At 45.1% G+C, this 27,942-nt stretch overlaps 2 protein-coding genes across 3 annotated transcripts in view; one reads left to right on the top strand and one right to left on the bottom strand.

Moving 5' to 3' along the window:
- The window catches only part of LOC142488427 (uncharacterized), a 1,092,840-nt gene that overhangs the window by 816,052 nt on the left and 248,846 nt on the right, over positions 1-27,942 (top strand). The gene's annotated exons all lie outside the window — the stretch shown is intronic.
- Positions 13-27,894, bottom strand: LOC142488435 (uncharacterized). The gene is made up of 4 exons (XM_075588946.1): positions 27,627-27,894; positions 27,227-27,340; positions 26,737-26,850; positions 13-2,229 (listed from the first exon to the last, which is right to left on the bottom strand). The coding sequence occupies exons 1-4, from the start codon at positions 27,643-27,645 to the stop codon at positions 392-394; spliced, it is 2,085 nt and encodes a 694-aa protein (XP_075445061.1). The 5' UTR covers positions 27,646-27,894; the 3' UTR covers positions 13-391.

Here is a 27,942-nt window from a genome sequence, read left to right on the forward strand (position 1 = left end):
GATCCACCCCCACTCTGCAGCTGCTGATAGGAATGCCATGGTAAGAAGTAATGGCAAATATTGCGTCACCGTCCATTTTTATTACTGCAGTATTACTATGCTACTGGTATATTGCCCAACCCTACTTTGAACAATCACATATTTTATCTCATGTATGAATCCTCATGTGTGTAATGAGGCTGATCCTCTGTGAAAAGCTTTCCCCACACTATGTACATGGAAATGGTTTGTCCCGTGTATTAATCCTGTGGTGGGTGAGGAGGTGGCTCATTTGAGAAAAGCTTTGCCCACACTCTGTACATGTGAATGGTTTCTCCCCTGTATGTATCCTCTGGTGTAAGAGGAGGTTGTTCTTAATACAGAATGGTTTCCCACACTCTGTAGATGTGAATCATTTCTCTCCTGTATGAATCCTCTCGTGTCTGAGGAGATGGCTCTTAATTGTGAATTGTTTCCCACATTCTGTACATGTAAATTGCTTCTCCCCTGTATGAATCCGCTCATGTTTGCGGAGAGCTGTCTTCTGAGAAAAGCTTTTACTACACTCTGCACATGTGAATGGTTTCTCTCCTGTATGAATCCGTTCATGGTTGAGGAGCCACGCCTTTGTAGAAAAGCTTTTACTACACTCTGTACATGTGAATGGTTTCTCCCCTGTATGAGTCATCTGGTGTATGAGGAGACTGCTCTTAATTGTGAACTGTTTCCCACACTCTGGACATGTGCATGGTTTTTTTCCTGTATGAGTCACCTGGTGTATGAGGAGACTGCTCTTAATTGTGTACTGTTTCTCACACTCTGGACATGTGAATGGTTTCTCCCCTGTATGAGTCCTCTTATGGTTGAGAAGCCCTGTCTTCCGAGAAAAGCTTTTACTACACTCTGAACATGTGAATGGTTTCTCACCTGTATGAGTCCTCTTATGGTTGAGGAGCCCTGTCTTCCAAGAAAAGCTTTTACTACACTCTGTACATGTGAATGGTTTTTCTCCTGTATGAGTCATCTGGTGTATGAGGAGACTGCTCTTAAATGTGAACTGTTTCCCACACTCTGTACATGTGAATGGTTTCTTTCCTGTATGAATCCACTCATGGATGAGGAGTTCTTTCTTTATAGAAAAGCTTTTACTACACACTGCACATGTGAATGGTTTCTCTCCTGTATGAATCCGCTCATGGTTGAGGAGCCACGCCTTTGTAGAAAAGCTTTTACTACACTCTGTACATGTGAATGGTTTCTCCCCTGTATGAGTCATCTGGTGTCTGAGGAGGCTTCTCTTAATACTAAATTGTTTCCCACACTCTGTACATGTGAATGGTTTTTGTCCTGTATGAGCCATCTGGTGTAGGAGGAGACTGCTCTTAAATGTGAATTGTTTCCCACACTCTGTACATGTGAATGGTTTCTCCCCTGTATGAGTCATCTGGTGTCCGAGGAGGTATTTCTTAATCCTGAATTGTTTCCCACACTCTATACATGGGAATGGTTTCTCCCCTGTATGAATCCGCTCATGGTTGAGGAGATCTGCCTTATGAGAAAAGCTTTTACTACACTCTGCACATGTGAATGGTTTCTCCCCTGTATGAGTCATCTGGTGAACGAGGAGGTTGCTCTTAATCCTGAATTGTTTCCCACACTCTGAACATGGGAATGGTTTCTCCCCTGTATGAGTCATCTGGTGTCTGAGGAGACTGCTCTTAATTCTGAATTGTTTCCCACACTCTGAACATGGGAATGGTTTCTCCCCTGTATGAATCCGCTCATGTTTGCGTAGGGTCCTCTTGGTACTTAACTGTTTCCCACACACTGTACAAGTAAAATGAGTCACTGCTGTCTGAATCATCTGGTGTGAAAGAAGTTTCCCCTTCAGTGAGAAACTGCTCCCATCGTCTGTACATGTAAAGGCTTGCTCCCTAGCGGGGACACAAAGATGTGTGAGCAGGTCCCTGTCCAGTGAGAAGCTTATGCCACACTGACAACAGAGAAAAGGCTGAGCACTGCGGCTTCTTCTTAAATCTCTCGCATACCTTTTGCTGGACCCATATTTAGAGTCTGTCTTCGCTGTGTGCTGTACAAGCTCTGTAAATGCACCATCATGAGGCACTGGTTCCTTGCTCGTGTCTAAGACGTGGCAGGAATAGTTGTTTTTTGGCACTTCTGGGCTGCAAGGAGTCAGACAGCTTCTGGATGTATCAGAGCTCAATTTCTGTTCCTCATTCAGGCTGTTCTCTAACAGAAGTAAACAAAAAAAGACAGAACAAATGTTTTCAATCTGTAAATCAAATTATAATAACACTAGAAAACATACAAGCCTCGCAGGGGCTTTGTGCCTCAGGGAAGGGGAAAAGGCTGGCGGGAGAGAGTAGCGGAGGCAATAGGGAAGCGGCGAGAGGTAGGAAGTGAATAGTAATAGGAGAGTAGGGAGGGAGGTAGGAGGGGAAGCACACAGTAGGAAAGACAGCGGAAGGTGATAACGAAGGATAGAGTAGGTTAGTCGGAAAGGGGAGATGGGGACGAGATAGGCAGGCAAGGGGATAGGGAAGAAGGGGAGTAAGGAAGTAAGAGTTAGGGGAGGGATTAGGTGGGGCAGAGGATGATGGGAACGGGAGGAAGTTAAGGCAGGGAGGAAGCAGGTGTAAAGAAGGGTCAAGTAGGTAGATAGGGCAATGTTGGAGTGGAAGAGGATGGACTAGTTAGTGGGAAATATGGGTCCTGGAAAGAGACAAAGCAAGAAGGGAAGCTAGGCACGGAGCAGAAAGCCGGAAGCAGCAACGATCTTAGCAACGAGCACCAAAGCGACAGGGGATCCAGATGAGAAGGACAGACCAGGGAGGAAGGCGCAAGATTCAGGAGCAATGGTGATGGATCAAGGGTTGTTGGGGTGGGATCAATACATTTATACGTGGTTTTAGTTTAAAGTTTAAGTTGTAGAGCGGGGCAGGAGTAGAGGGAGGTCCTACTCCAAAGTCCGCTTGGACCGCACGTTAGGAGTGAGGAGGGAGGCTCTTCACCAGCCTAACAAAGTCCTTTGAGCCATTGCATCCGGAGGAGACTATACACAATCCAGGATGTCGGAACTAGCCCCGCAGACCGGGCTGGAGCTTAAAGGCAGCAGACTCGGAGCTAGAGGAGGAAAGAGGAGGCGCCGAGAAATGCCATTTTTTGTGAAATGTTGTCTTGTGTTTATGTTCCCCCAGGTTTCCCCATTTATGTGTTCCCCATTCATTGTTTCCTTAGGGAGGCGAGTCAGGAGGAGTGAAGAAAGAGGAAGCAGAGAGGATCAGATACATACGAGGCCCGTCAGAGTACGACAGATCAAAAGGCAGAAGTTCATAAATGAGTAAGGAAATAATCTTAATTTCACACAATGTTAAGGGTTTCAACAGCCCAGCTAAAAGAAGGGTTATTATTTATTTATTTATAAAATATTTTACCAGGAAGTAATACATTGAGAGTTACCTCTCGTTTTCAAGTATGTCCTGGGCAAAGAGTTAAGACAAATAATACATGTTTACAAATACAGTTACATAATGAGCAGGGTATACATTATATACAAGACATTGCATGCACAGTTAAAGATAATTTGTATTATGGGCGTATGAAACAATTACAGACCACATTAAAATGTGTGACAGCCTTAGATTTGAAAGAACTTAGACTGGTGGTGGATGTAAGAGTCTCCGGTAGGTTGTTCCAGTTTTGGGATGCACGGTAAGAGAAGGAGGAGCGGCCGGATACTTTGTTGAGCCTTGGGACCATGAACAGTCTTTTGGAGTCTGATCTCAGGTGATAGGTGCTGTATGTGGTAGGGGTGAGGAGCTTGTTCAGGTAGCTGGGTAGCTTGCCCATAAAGAATTTAAAGGCAAGACAGGAAAGGTGAACTTTGCGCCTAGACTCGAGTGATGACCAATCTAGTTCTTTGAGCATTTTGCAGTGATGTGTGTTATAGTTGCATTAGAGAACAAAACGACAAATTGAGTTGTAGAGGGTGTCAAGTTTGCTAAGGTGGGTTTGAGGTGCCGAGCCATATACTATGTCTCCATAGTCAATATTTGGCATTAGCATCTGCTGTGCAATACGCTTTCTGACCAGGAGACTTAGGGAGAATTTGTTCCTGTAAAGTACCCCTAGTTTGGCATAGGTCTTGGTTGTCAGGGTATTAATGTGCATCCCGAATGTTAAGTGGGAGTCATTCAGGGACTACAAGCGTAAGGGGGCAGAAATTCTGTTTATGCAAGAGACACACTTTTCAAGGAATAATAGGCCCAAGTTTCTGGATAAAGACTTCCGGACGAGTTTCTTGTCCTCGGCACAAGTTAAAAAAAAGGGGGTAGCCATCTTAATCTATAACAGACTACCATTCATAGCCGACAGAACACACAGGGACAGGGAGGGAAGGTACATAATAGTAACCAGGACTATTCAAGCCCACCCCATCACTCTGGCGACAGTATACGCCCCATGCGAATCTTCCACAGATTTTTTCGAGGTATTTTTTTGCAAGTTACGCAAAGTAGCAAAAGGCAATATCATATTGGCAGGAGACTTGAACCGAGCACTTAACACTGACCTGCATAGATGTTCTAACACTAACAAGGCCCACAGACAGGACTTACTAACAATATCGAAAGGGTTGAAATACTTTCAACTCTTGGATATCTGGAGGGAACAACACCAGGGAGTGAAGGAATATACGTTCTATTCCCACCCTCACAACAGTTACAGCAAGATAGATTACTTCCTTGTGTCCAATAGATTGGTTCCTGGGGTCACTCGCTCAGAGATACATGATATTTCATGGTCTGACCATGCATCTATAGAGCTGCGATGCACCTTAATTCCGCTAGACAGACCTAGAGCGAATTAGAAACTAAATGAGATCCTTTTAAAAATACCAGATTTAGAAAGAGAGGTGGGGGGAAAAAAACAAAGAATATTTTCTGGAGAATGAGGGGAGTGTAGCCACACACTCCACGCTGTGGGAAGCTCATAAGGCAACCCTCAGGGGGATACTAATGAATTTGGCCTCCAAACGACGAAGGGAAAGAGAGAAAAAGATAAGAGTTAGAAAAACAATTAGCAGACCTATCAGCCATTCATAAAGCAAACAAGCAGGATCATATCCTGAAACAATTACTAGATACCAAAACAAAGCTCAATCTCCTGCTCTCCTCCCATGCAGAGAAAGAAATGACTTGGTCTAAGTGCAAATTTTATGAAAAAGCTAACAAGCCAGATACCCTACTTGCCAACAAGCTAAAAATAAAGGTTCCAAATTCCCACATTCACGCGATACGGACCCAGAGTGGGGAGCCGACATCCATTCCTGGGAAAATAGTAGAAGAATTTAAAATCTACTATGAAAAACTATATAATGGAGATAAAGTTACCCACAACCTAAAAACACAAGAAATGCTACAAACATTTCTGAAAGAGGCAAAATTACCCACATTGAGCAGGGGAGAGAGAGAAGCACTACAGGCGGACTTTACGTTAGAAGAGCTATCAGAGGTAATTAAGAACCTAAAACCAGCTAAAGCGCCGGGGCCGGACGGCTTCTCAAACCTGTATTACAAAAAATATCTGAAATTATTAGCCCCCCACATGTTAAGATTATTTATTGAAATCCTAGCGGGGGCCTCCTTCCCAACTCAAATGCTACAGGCCTCAATCTCAGTGATCCACAAACCTGGAAAGGACCCGGCAGACTGCAAGAGCTACCGGCCTATATCTCTGATTGATTCCGATATTAAAATATACTCCAAACTCATAGCCAAGAGAGTGGGTATTGTTCTTCCCAGGCTGATTCATACGGATCAAGTAGGGTTTATCGGGGGTAGGCAAGCGGCAGACAACACCAGGAGAATAATTGATTTAATTGATTTGGCCAAGCAGAAAAATATTTACTCCATGGTGTTAAGTCTGGACGCTGAGAAAGCCTTCGATAGAATAGACTGGCCCTACCTAACAGCAACGCTTGAGGAATTTGGTTTGAAGGACGCCTCCTAAAAGCCATTATGGCACTGTACGATGCTCCGACGGCACGGGTGAGACAACAGGGATTCCCCTCCGAGCAATTTAATATTAGAAGCGGAACAAGACAGGGGTGCCCGCTGTCCCCACTGTTTGCCCTCTGTATTGAACCCCCAGCAGCCCACATCAGACATAGCCCATGTCACGGTAACTTCTGACAAGATATCATTTACACCAAATAACTGGGTTGAACTGAACGAGGCTTAGATATAATAAAGTATATTTATTCCTTTAGATAGGTGAACACACAATATAGTACAGTAACAGGCAAGAGGTAACACTTACTTGGGGAATGGGGGATGAGAAGTATGTTGCATAGCAATTCTCCAGCAATCAGGTACAATCAAGATGGTATCAGAAGACAAAGGATATAGGGTTGACCACAGTTTATATATCTTTTGTAACCCTATCCTTAACATTAAGTACAGGTGATTGGATCACAATTACCTGTAGCCAATCTTTAACGTGGGAACACATTTTGATACAAGCCCCCCAGCTAGTTGGCTCATGCGCACTAGGACCCTGGGGTCTCATTTCTGTAGCCCCACATTTACATCAGAAATGCCAGCCAGTCTACCAAATGGAATTTCTGGCAGGATACTCTTTGTTGTAAGGTGTAAAATGTGACACTTACAGACTGCTCTGGTTTGAGTCGTCTCCGCCCTACTGTAAACAGTGAGGGTGACAAAATCCTTTGAACAACACTTAAGTCCCAGACAGTGGGTCGCCTCTCTGACCATATGCTTCCTTTTGCCCAAAGGAATTTACTCTGGTTTCTGTCCCTGCCTTGGGACACAGTATTAAAGATAAAATACAAACATTCTAGAATGTCTGGTTCTGTTGGGTTTAGCGGGTCCAAACTTCCCAGTTCTCAATGCCGGAACTGGGACACCATATGGTCCAATTTGAGACCCGCTACGACCTTCGGAACCGGAGTTACACAAATACAGGTTAAACCGTTTCCCATTTTAATACAAAAATCTCCGCTGTAAATGAAATCACGGTTTTTCACTAAATCCCCATTGAAAAAAACAGGCTCCTCCGCCATAGACTTTCAATGGCAAACCACCGCCGTTGGATGCAATGGGAATCCTCCGCCATAGACTTTCAATGGGGCAGCGCCGCCGTTGAGGTCTATGGGGTTTTTCCGCCATAGCCTGTCAATGAAAATTGGCCGCCATTGGAGTCTATGGGAAAAGTCCCGAACTTTCAAGGGGGTCCATACTCCATCGGGTTGGTCCAAGAGGGTCAAGGATGGTTCTGCAGTCATGCTGGAGCAGTGACTACAGGTACCCCAAACCCTAGCCCTCTGGACCCTCCGGAACCGGAGATATGGATTCATGGTTTTCAGCTTTTTCACTTAGTCAATTTCTTGAGCTGTTTCTGCTGCCACCGCCATCGGAACCTATGACGCGACCCGCTCTCTCGGCACGACCCTTCTCGGGGGTCTAGGATTCGGGGACCCGGTTGTGGTCGAGTGGGGGGAGGCCTAGGAACTAGGGGCAAAAATAATTTTATTTCTAGGTGCTCTAAAACTGTAGATTCCCACGCCACTTAACGTTGAACTTGACTGCTAAGTGATCCATGCTCTTTTTCAGAGAATGTATCCGCTTTGCGGTTTTGCGTTTGGACGGCAGCCAACTCGTTCCTGGAAAGCGCGGTCGAGGAATCTCCATTGAAGTCAATGGGCCCATTGACTTACAATGGGAAACCGCCGCTCTTCCTCTCGGACGCCACCTGCTGGTCTTCACAGGAAACAGGACCAAAACGGCAAGATTCGCCATTGAAATGCATTGAGCTCTAATGGCGGCCTATGGGACCCTGCAAAATGGTGCCTGAAAAGGCGGGAAAATTACACAAAGGGCTATAATCACTAACGAACTATTAACCCTTGTACTCCCGGATGGATTCCAGTGTGTGTGTGTGTGATACAGACACTGATATAACCAGATATAACAATAAAGCATGGGAACAGGGGAATATACATTTGCATGTTATAACAAGGGTTAAATCACCTTTCTGGACCGCAGCCCAGTTAACCCCTTGTCTCCCTGGTGAGGTCCGGGGATGGCCAAATGGGCTGCAATCCCTTTAATACTGGGCCACCCCCTTTCTCCCTCTACAGCCCAGACATAGCAGGAATTTCGATTGGCGATCAACTACACAAAATAGCTCTAAAATAGCTCTGTATGCAGATGACGTCATTTTGATGCTGTCAAAGCCTCTCGCATCCCTGCCCAATGTATTCGGGATCTTAAGTAAATTCAACCAAACCTTTGGCTTTAAAATCAATCAGACTAAATCGGAAGCCCTCAACATAAATCTTCCCAAAGAGGTGGAGAAATTGATAGAAATAAACTTTTTTTTTATAACTTAAATTTTTATTAGTTTTCACAATGTTACAATACATGCGTACATACAATATTTGTAATGATTTTCAACATTGAACACCGTGCAACTCCCATTTTCTAGTGAAATAATAATACATCATAACACTCCATATGCGGGAGGGGGTTGGGGAGGGAGAGGGGGGTGGGGAAAGACACCTCTTCTGCATGCTTCTTTTCCTTGGGTCACCACCTCATCTCACCTTGCATTCGACCATCTGTATTCCTACTCGGGTCGCTTAGATTAACTACACATCTGGCAGGTATACCAAATTCTGTTCCGAATTTTGGGGATTACTGGGATTTCGTTTGGTTTCAATAATGCTGCGATCTCTGCCCTCGTGGCCAATGCGAAATGTGCAATCAGTTTCATATCTGTTTCAGCTACCCCCGGGGTCTGCCTGTTCAACAGGAATAACCATGGGTCTAGTGGAATTGTGAGGTTAAGGATCCTCTGTAGCCAATCTCTAATTTGCTCCCACAAGGGAGTTACCCGAGGGCAAGACCACAGCATATGTAACAGGTCGGCCGGGTCTCCACATTGTTTAGGGCACAATGGAGAGTATCCTGGGACAAATTTTGATAATCTAACTGGGGTGTGGTACCATCTCATTAATACTTTATATGCGTTCTCCTTTAATGTGGTGCACAATGAACTTTTGGAGGCCGCTGTAACCATCTGCGCACCTCCTCCTCCTCCAATGTCTCTCCTAGGTCCTTTTCCCACATCAACATATATCCTAACTTTTTTGTGACCGTGGGACTAGAACCGATCACTTCCTTATACATCTGCGATGTAAGTCCCTTCGTGTCCATCTCAACCAGACAGAGCTTTTCAAAGTTTGTCAATGGGGGACGGGATTTGATTTTGTTGTAAAATGCTCTGATCTGGAGGTATCTAAAGAAATCTGATTGGGGGATCTCTTTTTCCAATTTAATTTGTTCAAATGTTTTAATTTTGTTATTGCGCTCCAGATCCCTAAGTCTATGTATACCTTTAGCTCGCCAAATCGAGGCGTCCGCCCTATTCAGACCCTGGAGCGAAGTCCGAATTTCCCCATAATGGAGTCATAAGGGATCCCCTACTAGTTAGGTTACATAGCAAGTAAAAAGGGGGACAATAGAGTGATCTCCCACAGATCCCTTTTGTCACTGCACAGTCTGGCTAATGGAGTATATAGCAAGGAATAGGTACTTCTTGAAGGAATAAGGAGTGAACAATAGGTGAGACCCTGGTAATCGCACCCAGTGCTAGGAGTAAACAATTACCTAAAACTGCCTTATGGGCAAAACAATAAACTTTTATTAAACATCTATATATACACACAATATAACGGCGCAAGAATGAATAGTAAAAACAACTAAAACACAGGTACGGGTGTATACAGGAGGTACGTATACAGTGGATAGCTATAATTCAAATATATTGATAAACCCTCCTGATAGAGTCGCAAGGTGGGGAGAATACACAATAAAGGTGGTAGTAACTGGTATAGTCACTATAGCTGATAATACTTGCTAATAAGCAAGCAAGATATACCACCTAAATATAGTATAACTGTTGCTGAAAGTGTATAGATAAGGCAGTACCAGGCGTCACAATCATAGATAATACAGATCGTGCTGTGGTCAGTGTAGCTGCTGCTGTGGCAGCAAGTATTATCAGCTATAGTGACTATACCAGTTACTACCACCTTTATTGTGTATTCTCCCCACCTTGCGACTCTATCAGGAGGGTTTATCAATATATTTGAATTATAGCTATCCACTGTATACGTACCTCCTGTATACACCCGTACCTGTGTTTTAGTTGTTTTTACTATTCATTCTTGCGCCGTTATATTGTGTGTATATATAGATGTTTAATAAAAGTTTATTGTTTTGCCCATAAGGCAGTTTTAGGTAATTGTTTACTCCTAGCACTGGGTGCGATTACCAGGGTCTCCCCTATTGTTCACTCCTTATTCCTTAAAGAAGTACCTATTCCTTGCTATATACTCCATTAGCCAGACTGTGCAGTGACAAAAGGGATCTGTGGGAGATCACTCTGTTGTCCACCTTTTTACTTGCTATGCCAGTACTATCCCTTTGCACCGGCTACAATTATTGCTATTTGGTGAGCGGTATACTTATAGTTATTCTAGTTAGGTTACATGACAGCTTGGTGGACTTCCAGATCGTGAGTGAGTTGGTCATCGAGGAGAGCAACTCGGATCCAGCTTTCTTTGCCGTGTTTGGGGACCAGATTAGGTTTAACTCCAATGGGGAGCAACACTCCTTCTCCAATGCCACCCACCTTTTCAATTCTGAGTTTGTTTGCCATTGGGAAATTTGACATAATTGTACTGCCTTATAGTAGGATAACAAACAAGGTACTGCTAGTCCCCCCTCCAATTTTTGTTTTATTAGGGTTTGTTTTTTTACTATCGCTTTTTTGCCTTCCCATATAAACTTAGAGATCGCGGATTGAAGGGAGAGTATTTCCTTCAATCCCAGTGGCACTGGGAGGGTCTGAAATAGGTACAAGGCCCTTGGGAGAAGGTTCATTTTGACGCTGTATATTTTCCCTATCCATGATATTTTAAATTTGGCCCATTTTCTCATATCTTCCTTTAATTCTTTGAATAATCTAGGATAATTTGCCTTATATATTGATTGATAGTCTTTGGTGATATTGACTCCTAGGTACTTAATAGCTGATTTTTGCCAATTGAAATTGAAAGTAATTTTTGAATTTTCGGGAGGTTAATGTTTAATGCTTCTGATTTGGCCTGGTTTATTTTGAACACATAAATCCTTTTAAATTTCCCTAGCAAGTCAAAGAGATTTGGGAGCGAGGTCAATGTCTTAGAAATGGTCAAAAAGACATCGTCGGCATATAGAGCCACTTTATGGGATTGGTTGTTCACGTTTATTCCTGTGATGTCCGGGCTCTTACGAATCTGGGCCGCCAGCGGTTCCATACAGAGAGCGAAAAGTAGAGGCGAGAGCGGGCAGCCGTGCCCCTCGTACCACTCCTGATCTTAAATAGATTGGATGGGAAACCTTGGTGTTGCACCCTAGCGATTGGGTTGGTATAGAGGGCCAGTATTGACCCTATCAGTTTGTCTCCAAAGCCAAAGGCTCCAAGCGTAGCTCTTAGGTATGCCCAGTCAATCCTGTCAAACACCTTTTCCGCATCTAGACTCAACACCATAGTTTTTATCTGTTTATTATTGGCTATTTCTATCAGATCAATAATTCGTCGGGTATTGTCTGCCGCTTGACGATCTTTAATGAAGCCGACTTGATCTGGGTGTATTAGTCTAGGGAGGATATGACTCAATCTGTTGGCAATTAGTTTGGCGTATATTTTGATGTCTGTGTTTATAAGGGAGATTGGTCGATAACTCTTACAATCGAGCAGGTCTTTACCTGATTTATATATGAGGGATATGGACGCTTGGAGCATTTGGTCTGGGAACTGTCTGCCCTCCAACACCTCATTGAACATGTTAAGCATGTATGGGGCAAGGTTTTTACATTTTTTTTGTAGTAAAGGTGAGAGAAACCATCCGGGACCGGAGCTTTTGCTGGCTTTAGTTCTTTAATCACCTGGGTAAGTTCCTCCAGGGTAAACTCCGTCCCTAAAGACTCTCGCTCCCCAACCTCCATCCTAGGCAGGTTGGAGCCCGCCAGGAAATCCCGCAGAGCTCTTTTTGTGTTCAGATTGTGTGCCACTTTCTCTCCATTGTAGAGGTTTTCATAAAATTTCTTGAATTCCTCAACTATCCCCTTGGGGTTGGACGTGGATGCCCCCGTCTGTAGGCGGATGGCTTGGATATTATAATTTGGGGCCTTGTCCTTTAATTTGTTTGCTAGCATAGTATCTGGTTTGTTTGCTTCTGTAAAAAACCTCCTCTTAGACCAGCTCAACGAGTTCTCCGCCTGGGCAGTCAGTAATAGCTTCAACTTAATTTGTACATCTTTAATAAGACTCAAGGTCTCGGCTTTTGTATGTGTTTTATGCTCTGCCGTTAGATCTTTAAGTTTTGCTTGTAATGCTGATATTTTGGCGTTTCTCTCTCTCTTCCTACGCGCTGCTAGATTCATTAGAGTTCCTCTGAGGGTCGCTTTATGCGCCTCCCATAGGGTTGTGTGTGAGTCAACTGAGCCTTTGTTAATTTGAAAGAAATGGGCAATTTCATCATTAATCTGTTGGGCCAGGTCCGGGACTTTTAGCAAAGATTCATTAAGCTTCCAATTCGCTCCTGGTCTGTCTAGGGCTACATTTGTGCACCTCAGCTCTATCGGTGCATAATCAGACCATGAAATATCATGGATCCCAGTATGGGAGATTTGTGGGACCAGTCTGCTAGAGATAAAGTAATCGATTCTGCTATAGGAGGAGTGGGGTTAGAAAAGAACGTGTAATCCCTTTCCAGGGGATGGAATTCCCTCCATATATCTACTAGCTGATTCAGTTTCACTCCTGCCCTCAATGCTGCTACATCTTCTCTGCCTTTCGGTCTAGCTTGGCCCGTTCTGTCTAATTCAGGGTTCATAACTGTGTTAAAGTCGCCTCCGACTATCAACAGACCCTTGGCTACCCTGTGGATTAACTTGAATATTGAGGCGAGAAAGGGCGGGTTGTATTCACTGGGGGTTTATATTTGGCCATTAATTGTGCCTATTAGGATCAGGTATCAGCCATTTTGGTCCTTTTTGATTAATTCTGTTTTGAATATAGTGTTATTTTGGAATAGGATTGCCACTCCTCTTTTCTTTGCTAATGCGGAGGAGAAAAATATTTGTCTAAATTGTTTATGTATGTATTTGGGGGTGGACTTGTTACTAAAATGGGTTTCTTGTAGGAATACTATTTTATTATTTATTTATAAAATATTTTACCAGGAAGTAATACATTGAGAGTTACCTCTCGTTTTCAAGTATGTCCTGGGCACAGAGTAAAACAAATAATACATGGTTACAAATACAGTTACATAAATGAACAAGGTATACATTTATATACAAGACATTGCATGCACAGTTAAAGAAAATATATATTATGAGCTTATGAAACAGTTACAGACCAGATTAAAGTGTGAGACAGCCTTAGATTTGAAAGAACTTAAGCTGGTGGTGGATATGAGAGTCTCTGGTAGGTTGTTCCAGTTTTGGGGTGCACGGAAGGAGAAGGAGGAACGTCCGGATACTTTGTTGAGTCTTGGGACCATGAATAGTCTTTTGGAGTCTGATCTCAGGTGATAGGTACTGCATGTGGTAGGGGTGAGGAGCTTGTTCAGGTAGCTGGGTAGCTTGCCCAGAAAGTATTTGAGGGTGAGACAGGAAAGGTGAACTTTGCGCCTAGACTCTAGTGATGACCAATCTAGTTCTTTGAGCATTTCGCAGTGATGTGTGTTGTAGTTGCATTGGAGAACAAAACGACAAATTGAATTGTAGAGGGTGTCAAGTTTGCTAAGGTGGGTTTGAGGAGCCGAGCCATATACTATGTCTCCATAGTCAATAATTGGCATTAGCATCTGCTGTGCAATACGCTTTCTGACCAGGAGACTTAGGGAGGATTTGTTCCTGTAAAGTACCCCTAGTTTGGCATAGGTCTTGGTTGTCAGGGTATCAATGTGCATCCCGAATGTTAAGTGGGAGTCAAACCATAAGCCCAGGTATTTAAAACTAGTGACAGGTGTTAGGGTGGTTTTAGCGTTGGTTCTAATCAGGAGCTCAGTCACTGGAAGCTTTACAAATTTAGTCTTGGTCCCAAATACCATTGTTACAGTCTTGTCAGTGTTTAAAAACAGTTTGTTTTGGGAAATCCAGTTTTCGAGTCTCAAAAAGTCAGACTGAAGTATGTGTTGAAGGTCAGAGAGGCTATGGCTGTGTGCATACAGGATTGTGTCATCTGCATACATGTGTATTGAGGCTTCCTTACAAGCTGTGGGAAGATCATTAATGAACACTGAGAAGAGTAGGGGCCCCAGAACAGAGCCTTGCGGGACACCACAGGTGATATCCAGGGGGTTGGAGTTAGAGCCTGAGATGGACACATGTTGGGATCTTCCTGATAGGTAGGACTGAAACCAGTTTAAAGCATGTTTCCCTATTCCAGAGCTCTGGAGTTTGTTAAGCAGGATAGCATGATCAACTGTGTCAAAAGCCTTTGCAAAATCTAGGAATACTGCACCAGTGAGTTGTCCCCGTTCCATTCCACACTGGATTGCATTGCAAACTTTTAGCAGGGTAGTTACGGTGGAGTGTTTGGGACGAAACCCAGACTGGAATTGGCTAGGGAAATTAGTCTTGGTGTAGAACTCGCTTAATTGGGAGTGGACACATTTTTCCATAACTTTGGATAGAATTGGGAGAAGTGAGATTGGCCTGTAGTTTGAGACAGTGTTTTTGTCCCCACTTTTGAAGATTGGGACAACTCTGGCAGTTTTCCAGGTCTTAGGGATATGGCCTGCAGACAGGATAGAGTTGACTATCGACGCAATTGGTTTGGCAATGGCTGGGGCACCAAGTCGTAGGAACCTAGATTGTAGTAAGTCGGGTCCACATTGGCTGCTTAGTTTTAGTTTGAGGAGCGCTTGTGTAATCTCCTCTTCAGATACTGGGCTAAATTGAAAATTGTGGGCAGTGTTGGGAGGGGGTGGGACTATAGGGGTACTCCCAGGATGAGATTCAGGTTTGGGGTTTGTGCTGCGTTTCGCTAATAGGTTAGTGGCACACCCCACAAAGTAATCATTGAATGCATTTGCAATGTCAGTGGGGTTTGTCAGAGTAATATCCCCCTTAGTGATATTACTTGGTTGTTGATGGTTAGGAGGCTGGAATATATTGTTGATAACCTTCCAGAAATTAGCTGGGTTTGATGTATTCTGGAGGAGATTGTCAGAGTAATATTGTGCTTTTGCATGCCTTGTTTGCCTTGTGCACACGTTCCGCAGGCATCTGTAGTGATTGAGATCCTTGGTAGTGCCAGTTACTTTGTAGCTTTTCCACAAGGCATCCCTGAACTGGTAGAGTGCTATAAGGTCAGGTGTAACCCATGGAAGGTGGGCCCCCCGTACCCTTATTTTGCGTAGTGGAGCATGGGTATCGCAGAGTTTTAAGAACTCGGATTGGAAATAGTCGAGCGCAGAATCAGGGTCGGGAATTAAATCGATTCTGTGCCATGGGCAGTTGGTAAGGTCATCCAGAAACTGTTGTGGGTTAAAGTTTTTAAATGTTCTAGTTAGGAGAACTTTGGGGCTTGAATGGGGCGGTTTAATTTTCCTTACACAGTACACTATTGCATGGTCACTGAAAATGTCAGGAAGGATGCCAGAGGATTGGATTCTGCTGGGGTTTGAGGAGAGAATCCAGTCTAGCAAGGAATGGTTATGCGACTTCAGGTTTATTCGTGTGGGTTGGGAAATGAGTTGCGATAGGTTAAGTGACTTGAGTTGTATCTGGATTTTGTGGTTTTTAGGGTCAAGCCAATTGAAGTTGAAATCTCCAAGAACTAGCAGCTCACTCTTCTCATTCAGAGAGGAAATGGAGGCAAGAAATTGGGTGATATCAGTCAAGGATTGTGGAAGGGCTTTAGGGGGGCGGTAGATGCCAGCAAGCAAGATGGGCTTAGAAAAGGGGAGGCAGATTTTGCCAACTAGAGTTTCAAAAGAGGGTGGACTTGGTGGGCAATGTAGCAGTGTAAATTGTAAGGTGTCTGCAATATAAAATAACACCCCTCCTCCTCTCTTTGACCTATCTCTCCTAAAAATGGAGTATCCCTGAATGGCGATATTTGCATCAGGGGTTTTAGAGGATAGCCATGTTTCTGTAAGAACGATGGCTTTGGGTTTATGCATAAGGCACCATGCCCTTAGTTCGTCTAGTTTGGGCAGCAGGCTCCGGATGTTTATATGGGCGACAGATAGCCCTTTTTGGAATTTAAAGGTGGAATTCTCAGGGGCATGGGACAGAGCTGAAATGGGAGGACCTGGGTTAGTTTCAATATCACCTGCTAGAGAGAGTAATAGTATGAGAAGAAATTTGGGTAGTTGTTTACAAGTTGTAAATTTGTGGTGTTTTCCATTAGAGTGAGCAGTGGTTGGTGTGCTGGTTTTTAGAGTTCTCCACCAACATTCAGTAGATAGTGAAAGGCTTTTGAGTAGTCCAGGGTGTATGGTGATGTTGGGTGTGGGCCAGGATGGAGGAGTTTGTAGTGGATAGAGGGCGTAACATCTCCATGAGGCCAGGAGAAAGAAAAAAGTTAGAAGACATAGCAGGTTCATGATGCCAGAGGTAGGCAGTGTTGCATGGAGCTGTTATGAGCAGAGTGAGTGTGTGCAGACTAAACAGCAGGGGTGAACCTGTACCTTGTCAAGTGTTTTGCTGCATTGCAATGCTAGGGTCAATTCAGGGTTTCAGTGTTTTGTGCAGTCAGTTTTGGGAGAGGCTGCAGTGAAAGAAGTTGTAAAGGGGTGGGGGGTTAAACTATGCAGGCTAACAAGCATGGGATCATAGTGTGATCTGAATAGCTTACCGTTTTTTGTCTTGAGTAAAAGAGTTTGCAGAAAGAAGCAGTCCCCAGTCACCTCTAGTCAAACTGTAGTCTAACTGTATCACTTAAAAACCTCACTTTAAATGCCTCACTGCCTAATGCAGTTCCTGCCCAATGCAGCTGAGCTGTTAGTATTATACACAAAAAAAAGGTCACATGACCCTCCCCCTCCCCAATCAGTCACCTTGTTCCATTTGTTCAATTAACAGCACAGAGTTAAGAGGAAAAGAAAAAAAAAAAAATTCCTTTTTACATTCAAACATACTAACTTATATATCAATTCAACAAGGCCAGATTCAGTCTTATACAGAGGGTTTCAACATCAGGAACATACTTATATATCAATTCAACAAGGCCAGATTCAGTCTTATACAGAGGGTTTCAACATCAGGAACATACTTATATATCAATTCAACAAGGCCAGATTCAGTCTTATACAGAGGGTTTCAACATCAGGAACATACTTATATATCAATTCAACAAGGCCAGATTCAGTCTTATACAGAGGGTTTCAACATCAGGAACATACTTATATATCAATTCAACAAGGCCAGATTCAGTCTTATACAGAGGGTTTCAACATCAGGAACATACTTATATATCAATTCAACAAGGCCAGATTCAGTCTTATACAGAGGGTTTCAACATCAGGAACATACCTGTGAAGAGAATGCAATTAGATCCATGTCATATCAGCTGAGGTTATTGGTTATTGGTCTTGCATGAAGAAGGTGAGTATATTAACTATATATATATATATATATATTAACTGTAGTCTAACTGTATCACTTAAAAACCTCACTTTAAATGCCGCACCTTTCCGTCTATATTCCTCTAATGCTATTCGGCGCTTACCCGGGCTGTTGAAGCCATGTACATTGTGAGAGATTATGTTTAGACCCATGATCCACTTTCTTTTGGGAATGCTAATGTAATCTGGGGCCATCCACTTACTGTCTCTGGTGGGACTAGGCTCCCCCATATTGGCGGGTTCACTTCTCGCTGTGAGTTTGGTGTGAAGATGCAAAAGAGGTGGGCAGGGGGGGTGAATGGAAAAGGGCAGGGGGAAGGGAAACACAACATAAAAAATTGGTGGAAGAACCAAAGCCGGTCTGCACCCCGGCTGGTTCTTCTGGCCTCAGGGTATCTGAGGGAAGTGGCCCTACCCCTCCGGGTGGACCATTGATCGTGAAAAGCCGATCTTCCCGTACCCTAAGGACTTGTAAAAGTGACCTGACCAAGGTCCTGTCACTTTTAGGTGAGCGCATCGGGACAGCCGGAGGGATTCCCTCTCCGACCTCCTTTGTAACTTTTTAAACTCATGATTTATATACAGTACATTGCATACTTATCAAGTAACTGAAACAGACTTGTCTATTAACTTAACCACCGCATTCCATTACGGACCAACTCACTTTATTTTTCCTTTGTGTCCTTGTGTGCCTCCCTTCAACTTTGTAGATTTCGATACTGTTTCCCTAAAGATGCCCACCTTAAGGGGGGTGGGGAGGGGGTGGTTGGGGGGGAGGAGGGGTAGTGGAGTGGTGGAGGGGGGATAGTGGAGAGGGATGGGGGAGGGGGGAGAGGGGCAGCGGAAAAAACACAAAAACGCTTGGATTACTCTTTTAGGAACCAGTAAGAATGTATTGAGAATTGGTTGTAACAAAAGTAAAAAACACAAACAGTTTACCTGTAGAACGTAATGGGCCTATTCAGTCTAAAACGGTTACATTGTTATTGAAACGTATCGTTTATTAACATGCAGGTTAACTACGGTCAGAAACAATGCAGTGATTATTTATTCAAGGGGTTAGTGAGTAGACCCCATGCCGTATAAATACTTCTTGTTATATTTAGCCACTCTGGCAACAACGGGGTTAAACAAATAGCTGTACCATTTTGTTGGAGGTGTAATTTATGTCAAGATAACTAATGAAGAAAATGCTCCTTAGGCCGTGCTTATAGTGGAGGGGGGGGAGAGGGACAGCGGAGGAGGGCGGAGAGGGGGCAGTGGAGGGGGGAGAGGAGGCAGTGGAGGGGGGGGAGAGAGGGGGCAGTGGAGGGTGGGAGAGGGGGCGATAGGGCAGTGGAGGCGTTGGGGCAGTGGAGGGGGAGGGTGGGCGATGGGGCAGTGGAGGGGGGAGAGGGGGCAGTGGAGGGGGGGAGAGGGGGCAGTGGAGGGAGGAGGGGGGGCAGTGGAGGGGGGAGGGGGGGCAGTGGAGGGGGGAGAGGGGGCAGTGGAGGGGGGGAGAGGGGGCAGTGGAGGGGGGAGAGGCGGCAGTAGAGGGGGGGAGGGGGGCAGTGCAGGGGGGGAGAGGGGGCAGTGGAGGGGGGGAGAGGGCAGTGGAGGGGGGGAGAGGGCAGTGGAGGGGGGAGAGGGGCAGTGGAGGGGGGAGAGGGGGCAGTGGAGGGGGGGAGAGGGGGCAGTGGAGGGGGGGAGAGGCGGCAGTAGAGGGGGGAGGGGGGGCAGTGCAGGGGGGAGAGGGGGCAGTGGAGGGGGGGAGAGGGCAGTGGAGGGGGGGAGAGGGCAGTGGAGGGGGGAGAGGAGGCAGTGGAGGGGGGAGAGGGGGCAGTGGAGGGGGGAGAGGGGGCAGTGGAGGGGGGAGAGGGGGCAGTGGAGGGGGGGAGAGGCGGCAGTAGAGGGGGGAGGGGGGGCAGTGCAGGGGGGAGAGGGGGCAGTGGAGGGGGGGAGAGGGCACTGGAGGGGGGGAGAGGGCAGTGGAGGGGGGGAGAGGGGGCAGTGGAGGGGGGAGAGGGGGCAGTGGAGGGGGGAGAGGGGGCAGTGGAGGGGGGGAGAGGGGGCAGTGGAGGGGGGAAGAGGGGGCAGTGGAGGGGGGGAGAGGGGGCAGTGGAGTGGGGTGAGGGGGCAGTGGAGGGGGGGATAGGGGGCAGTGGAGGGGGGGAGAGGGGGCAGTGGAGGGGGCGAGAGGGGGCAGTGGAGGGGGCAGAGAGGGGAGAGGGGGCAGTGGAGGGGGGAGAGGGGGCAGTGGAGGGGGGAGAGGGGGCAGTGGCGGCGGGGCAGTGGAGGGGGGGGAGAGGGGGCAGGGAAGAGAGAGGGGGCAGTGGAGAGGGGGCAGTGGAGAGGGGACAGTGGAGGGGGGGGAGAGGGGGCAGTGGAGGGGGGGGAGAGAGGGGGCAGTGGAGGGGGGGGGGAGAGGGGGCAGTGGAGGGCAGGGGGGGTGGAGGGGAGGGGAGAGGGGCAGTGGAAAGGTGTGGGGGCAGCGGAGGGGTGTGGGGGCAGCAGAGGGGGGGGGGCCCTGTTAGGAGGACACACAGCAGAGCGAACCAACGGGGAGGCAGAGGGACCGCATCTGGGATCCCGTGGTGGATCGGAGGCCGCCCGTGGGAGGGCACCTGCCCGTGTTCGTTATCTGGCCAGTCAATTTTTCTACCTTGGGTTCCTGCGCTGTGCTCGCCCCCGGCTGGTCCTCCGTGGCCTGTGACTCGTGACGGGTCCCGCTGCTGCTGCTGGTGTTGTGCCGATGCAACCATGACCGGGGCTACAACAGGACACCGCATCCGCCGCTCCCTTTTTCCCCCCTCCCTCTGGGGCTGTATCAGTGCCGTCAGGAGAGCGCCACCACAGGCCCGCCGCCGCCTCTCTGGCCCTCCAGATGCCGACATTGCCCCTCCCGATTAGCAGCCCCAGGTCTGGCAACACAGCGTAACCCCAGGCTGGGCAGCGCCACCCCAGGCTGGGCAGCGCCATGCCAGGTCGGGCCGCGCTATCCCTGGTCGGGCAGCGCCATCTAAGGTCGGGCAGCGCCAACCCAGGTCGGGCAGCGCCCTCCCAAGTTGATTTCACTTATTCCGGCTTGCGGCAGAGACATTATCCTGATGTTTCATCTGCCGGGTCCGCCGTGTGGATCTCGTGGGGCTGCTTCGTCTCACCGGGCGCCATCCTCCATGATGGTCAGGTCTGGAACTGCAACTGGTGAACACAAAACTTTAGTGTAAGGACTTCAACTTTAAACATAACTGGCAGGGCTCCTTTAAAACTTTAATTGGTTCTCTAATGGTTCGCACTGTTTCCATTTGCAGCCGTTGCTTTCGGAGAGCTGGAGGACGCCCGCAATTCTCTCCAGATGGGCTCAGGAGCGGGTTCTTCTCCAGCTGGCAGGTGAGTGGGATCTTCTGCTTCTTTGCATATCCCTATTTTCTTCAGGAACCGGTCCCCGTCGTCTGGATGCTTTAGGGTGTGTGCCACTCCGTTCTTCCAGACTGCCAGGCCGAATGGGAACACCCAGCGGTACCGCACTCCCCTCTCTCTTAATAGTTTGGTGATGGGGGCCATGTCCTTTCTTTTTATTAGAGTTGTGGGGGAGATATATTGAAACACAAGGAGTTTGATGCCCTCAAATTCCACAGTTTGAGGATCTTGTCATCTGGCACACTTCTTCCTTTATTCTGTAAAAGTGGAATCTCATAATAATATAACGTGGGGGATTCCCTGGTTGGGGTCTGGATCTTAGGGCACGGTGGCAGCGATCCAGATGCAGCTCGGCCTCCATTTTACTGGGCAGTAGGTGGGTCAGCCATCTTGTTGTAAATTCCTTGGCATCAGTGATTTCCTCAGGGACCCCTCGGAGGCGGATATTGTTCCTCCGGTCCCTGTTTTCTGTGTCCTCCTGCTTGTTAGCAATATCCAGGACCATAAAGTATCTTTTAGTTTTGCCGTTTCCTTTTCCTTCCTCTGCACTGCCCTGGTAACTGCATCCATGTGCTTTTCCAATCCGTCGGTTCTCTCCCTCACCGCAGTTAGGTCTTTCCTCAGCTGTTCCATCTCCCTGTGGAAGAAGGCTTTCATCTCACAGCAGAATTCTTTCATATCTGCTCTGGTGACAGTGCGTTGGTCTCGGGTCCCCTCTTCTTCCTCCCCCTCTGAACCCGAGCCTCCCGCCATTATTGCTCCGCCGACCTCGCTTCTTCCCGCCCTCACACCTCTGGGGTAGAAGTCTGTCAGGACTGAAGGGGTTCTTTTTGTCTTTGCTCGGGTCGTTGCCATCACTAGGTATTACTGTGCGCCTCTGTGTATCTGTCTATCTCCGTTGGTGCTGCTTTTTGTCTGTTTGGTGCTGATTTAAAGCCGGGGGGGACGGAGCTAATGAATTAGGCTGCCATTCCCTCCACTGTCGCGCATGTACAGTACAATTTGTAAAATGTTTGGAAACTGGGAGCAACTGATCTAGTTTTTTAATAGAACGAATGTGCTCCATAATTCTGACCTTCACTGGTCTGATTGTCCGCCCAACGAATCCTCGACCACAACCGCAGGTTAAGTAATAAATCACAAAATTACAATTACAATGAATAAAAACTGGGATTGTGTGTGTTTTCTTACTGTATACAATATCAATAGATTTTATAGGATTGGCATAGCAACAAATACAACATTTACCATATTTGAAAAAAAAAACGTGTATTAAATTTGATTCATGAACACGTTCTGACCTGGAGGTAAATAAACAAGGCGAAAGATAGTTTGCCAAGGATTTAGCCTTTCTAAATGCAAATTTTGGTCCTTGTTCAATTGGCTTTAAGGTCTTCCTCCAAGGTGAGCACTTCCCAATGTTTCTGGATGATTGAGCGGATTTGATCTATGCCATGTAATAAACAGCGGATTGGACCCTTCGGGAGTGCCCTGGTCTCTCCTTGATTTAAACCCCCTGCCTAGAACCAGTCGAACCATAAGACCGTAACTCAGCATGAGTACAGAGTTTGGCATTCATGTATGCTTCCTCTACTGTATATCCCCTGTTCTGTAGCCCCAGACAGAAAATCTGTTTGCTAATTCGGTGGCCCGTTGATGAAAAGAATCCTTGTTAGAGCAAAGCCGCCTTAGGCGGAGGAATTGGCCCTTGGGTATACCACGGATGAGTGACCTGGGGTGATTGCTATCCGCTTTAAGAAAGGCATTTCTGGAATTTTGTTTCCTATAAATGTCAGTCTGTATTTCTCCTGTTCTTCAGGTTCGCCCCCAGCTATGCCAACATATTTATGGGTATGTGGGAAGAGGACAATATCCTATCCCACAACCCATATGGGGAGGACCTGGTGCTATGGAAACGCTACATTGATGATGTGCTGTGTATCTGGGGGGGAAGTAACGAGGATTTACTTAAATTCCAAGAGTACCTTAATCAAAACAAATTAAATTTAAAATTTACCTTTAGCAATAGTCCCCAAACCATAGATTTCTTAGATCTAACCTTATATATAGAAGAAGGGTCCATCGAGACAAAAACCTTTTATAAAAAGGTGGATGCCAACACTTACTTGTTGGCATCAAGTCATCATAATCAAAGATGGATAAACAATATACCCAAGGGGCAATTTCTCAGAACAAAAATAAATTGTTCCAGAACTGAGACATTCGATATACAGGCAGAAGAACTAACGAATACATTTATGGATAGGGAATACAAGCACACTAAGGTAATAAGGGCACTAGAATCAGTTAAAAATATCCCAAGGGAAGATCTAATAGTAATGAATCCAAATAAAAAGAAATCCAAAGAAGGGGAATTTATTCCATTCATTACCAAATATAATGCCATGGCCCCGAAAATTACACAAATAATTAAAAAACATTGGGGCATCTTACAGGGAGACCAAACATTAAACACCATTTTACCAAAAATTCCCCAAATAGTGTTTAAAAGGGCAGATAATCTTAAACTACAACTCTCCCCAAGCTGTCCATTTGACGTGGCAAAAAAATCCAATACCACATGGCTTAGGGAACTAAATGGGTTCTTTACATGTGGGAAATGCATTGGCTGCAAATACAGTACCAAATGTAGGGAATTTAAATCCAATATAACAGGTGTTGTATTTCCAATTAAATCCTTCATAAATTGTAAAAGCTCCTTTACGGTCTACCTGTTAGAATGCCCCTGTGGGCTACAATATGTAGGGCGAACAGGTAGACCATTAAAGAGACGCTTTGCGGAACACATTTACAATATTAAAAGGGGTCTCGAGACACATAGTGTCTCGAATCACTTCAAAATAAAACATAACCAAAACCCCGAGGGATTGGTCTGCAAGGGTATAGATTGCCCCAAACAAAACTGGAGAGGGGGAGATAAAATCAATCTAATATCGCGGCGTGAAAGCTATTGGATATACACCCTAAAAACATTAACCCCAAAAGGTCTAAACATAGAGTTTGACCTGGCATCCTTTTTGAGAGATAGCTAATTGATATCAAATTGATAGTTGATCAATATCAAACATGCAAAATCAGTCAGCCAGCATCATTTAATTCCTATGAGTCCTCTGTTCAATCTGTCCCATACACACTATATGGATACCATTTTGAAGTTCCATTTTTATATAAGCTCATTTTAAGTATATAATCAATTAGTACTGTATTAAATGAATTCAGACATGAATGTTTATATATATTTATTTTCATGCATTAGAAATATCAATTGTATTATCTGTTGTTGTTTTTTAATATCATATGTAATACTGTATGTGAATTGTATTTTAGAAATGTTGTGTTACAGTCTTATTATAACAAGTTTGTGATACATTTACGATATATGACAGGATTCTGTAATGAAAACATCATTACACCAGTCAATCAGCCCAACACCCCTCTGGGAATAAATATCCTATCAGGGCAAGTCTAGGGCTATCTAGTTGTGCTTAAGCAGCACCTTATAACACCAATTAGCCCAATATCCCTCTGGGAATAATTATCCTATCAGGGCGAGTTTAGGGCCAATTAGCTGTGCTTAAATAGCACCATACAACATCCATGCTCCATTACCCCTGAGGAAGTGACGTCAGAGGTCACGAAACGCGCGTAGGGTGGAGCATAGCTGCACGCATTGCTACGTGCTAGTACCAGCTGAGGAGGTTGCTGTTTGAGGTGACGACATCTGAGGTGGACCTGGCGCTCCGATTTGCGGCCGCGAGGAGGAGATACACGCAGGATCCAGCCTCCACGCACATCACGGTTCAGCCCCTCATGCTTGCGGACGGCACATTGTAAATCGTGCAGTTAGATCATCTAGCATGTGAGTGCATTATATGTTGGTCTTTTTATTGTTTTATTAAATTGTACTGTACCACACTATTGGGCCTTTTATCTTTTGTGTATCATTGGGCGGACCGGCCATCTGTGGAGCGGGAGCAACACCAGTGGGGACCCGGTGACAGATACTAATCTCCGGTTTAAAGATACCTTTCAAGGCCTGCATTCATCCATCTAGATGTAAGTATCTAGCAGCTGTGTGAATGAGGCTTCAATACATATGAGATACTGCGCAATGGTTTCCTGTTCTCTTTGATTGCAGATCAACAAACTTCAGAAGAAAACCAGGAAGTCAGACTGTGGACATTTTCCTACCAGTTTTTCAACAAACAGGACTAATTTATCAGGTTATGCACTTGATAGTGCGCCAAGGACTTTGCTCTCTGTACTAACATTTCGGTTTTACAGCTATATGGAATAGCTTGTTTATAGTCCTGGGCAGCCCAATCCCATACCCTCCCCTAATCTGATGGTGTGGGGTATATATTATATAGTGGTTATCCTCAATACGTTTAACACACTTATTATTGTCACATTATTTCATTTATATTTTATTATTATTTATATTTCACTTGTTGTATATACTAATTCACTATACACACAATTCACAATAGGTTGAGCGCTTGGTTGTAGTTTAGTTTCTCTTTTCACTGTATTTCTCCTGTAACGTCAATAAATAAAGTGCTATCTAAATAATTCATGTCATTAATATGGGGTTCATAAGTAAAGTTAAGATACAACATATTGGAATTAAGTGGATTAATGAAAGTGTCCAGTGAATGTGAATCCCCTTCCCAAATCATACTCAGGTCATCAATATAACGCTTGTAAAAAATAATCTGATGCCGAAAAGGATTGGAATCACCAAAAATAAATGTGGATTCCCAGAGACCCATAAAAAGATTAGCATACGACGGGGCAAAGGAGGTACCCATAGCCGTACCCCGTGTCTGCAAGTAAAACTGTGACTCAAATAAAGAATAATTGTGAGTCAATAAAAATGTGATGGAATCTAACAGAAAAGTGCGAAGTGAAATAGATAATGAGGAGCCGAAGAGTAAGGGGTTAAATACTCCCCTAGCAATGCTCACAGGGAATGTCCACGTGTTAAACATACACTTTGTATCCTTTAGAATCTTCTTTTCCTTCCCAAAGAAGCCTAGACCTCCATAATCCACATCAGCCAAAATCAATAATGTCACATATCGTGTCCTTTCATAACCACTCTTGATAGACTTCCACGAGCCTTAATAGGTAAATCTTATGTGGCTGTCAGTGGTTTAGGGTACTTTAGATATATAGTGTACATCACTTTCACTGTCCGGAAGAATTGCCTGGACTCTTGGGACACTGTCCCCCATCTTTTAGTTAAGCTATGTCTAAATACTGGATATTATTGTGTATCTGGTGTACCTTAATGAGAGGGTATTGTTTAAGCTGGGGAACCAGGTTAGTTAGGGATGGGTCCCTTGCATTTGTTTTCTCAAATGTGTTTTATCGCATCTATTGATGGTCAGACACCCATAACTCTACATTTCCAACCTTTATATGTGTCTGAGAGCCATATTGCACTTCTAACTCTGCTGCATGTGGCTTGTCCCAGAACACCCAGCAGGCCTGGGGACTTCCTATGAGAGGCAATTAACCATGAATATTCACTAAATGTGACCATGCGCCTTGTAACAAAATAACACCCCTTTGTGCAGACAAAGGGGAAAGGTACTCACCAGAGACAGGAAATGGAACAGTTTCACTCTTTATTGGGGTCAGATGTTCCTCAGTGTTCGGTTCTTCCTTCTCTGACTTAATCTCTAAACTCTCCGGTACAATCACTGGGAAACCTGGCAATAAGAAAAGGGAAATCCATCATGTAAAGCTGGGAGTGGGGGCGCTTCCTGTGATATCAGTATACAGAAATACTCTATACTGATCCCTATGGGGGAGCGGTGAAGTGATTGATTTTACTTTGTTATTAACCCTTTGAGTGCTGAAGAAGTTTTTACCCCCAAGTGCTGAAAACATTTTGGAGCTACCAATGTTCAAACCTCAATAACAATAATATCCTCAATATAACCTTAGATAAAACATTTTTTTCATTAGGACAGGTATCTTATAATTCTATGCACGCTTTAATATTATTTCCCAAAATATTGTACACATTTCAGTCCATTTTTAAACATACTGAATAAAGACAAGAGAGGATGTAAGGGTACTTACCACAAACAGGAAATGCATCTATTTCTTCCTTTATTGGGGTCAGATGTTCCTCTGTGTTCGTCTCTTCTTTCTCTGACTTAATCTCTAAACTCTCTGGTACAACCACTGGGAAACCTGGCAACAAGAAAAGGGAAACCCATCATGTAAAGCTGGGAGTGGGGGCGCTTCTTGTGATTTCACCTCCTCTGATATTGGTATAATATAATACCTCTTGTAAAAAAAATTATTACTAGCCCTTCTGGCAGAACATGACACAGGTGAAGATATATTATCTTCTTACCTGCTGATGGTTCTATAAGAAAATAAGATTAGTTTGGGTGTTTGACTCGCATAACTGCCAAATAATCAGATATTCCCCTCTTGCATATTCCAAAGACACTAAATTATCTCCTCTACTCACTTAACAAGCGTGGATCCATGCTGGGAGTGGAAAGTGCTGCTCTGGGACGTGCTGGCAGTGGGCAGCGCTGCTCTGGAGGTGCTGGCAGTTGGCAGTGGTCCTCTGGAGGTGCTGGCAGTGGGCAGTGGTCCTCTGGGAGGTGCTGGGAGTGGACAGTGCTGCTCTGGAGGTGCTGGCAGTGCTGCTCTGGAGGTGCTGGCAGTGAGCAGTGCTGCTCTGAAGGTGCTGACCCGAGGTTACTTAATCTATATGTGTTGGGTTTTAGAATGAGCCTGTATATAAAACAGAATTGTAATGATCAGTTTTTTTTTTGGAC

Source organism: Ascaphus truei, chromosome 2 (assembly GCF_040206685.1).
Source record: "Ascaphus truei isolate aAscTru1 chromosome 2, aAscTru1.hap1, whole genome shotgun sequence".
NCBI lineage: Eukaryota > Metazoa > Chordata > Amphibia > Anura > Ascaphidae > Ascaphus > Ascaphus truei.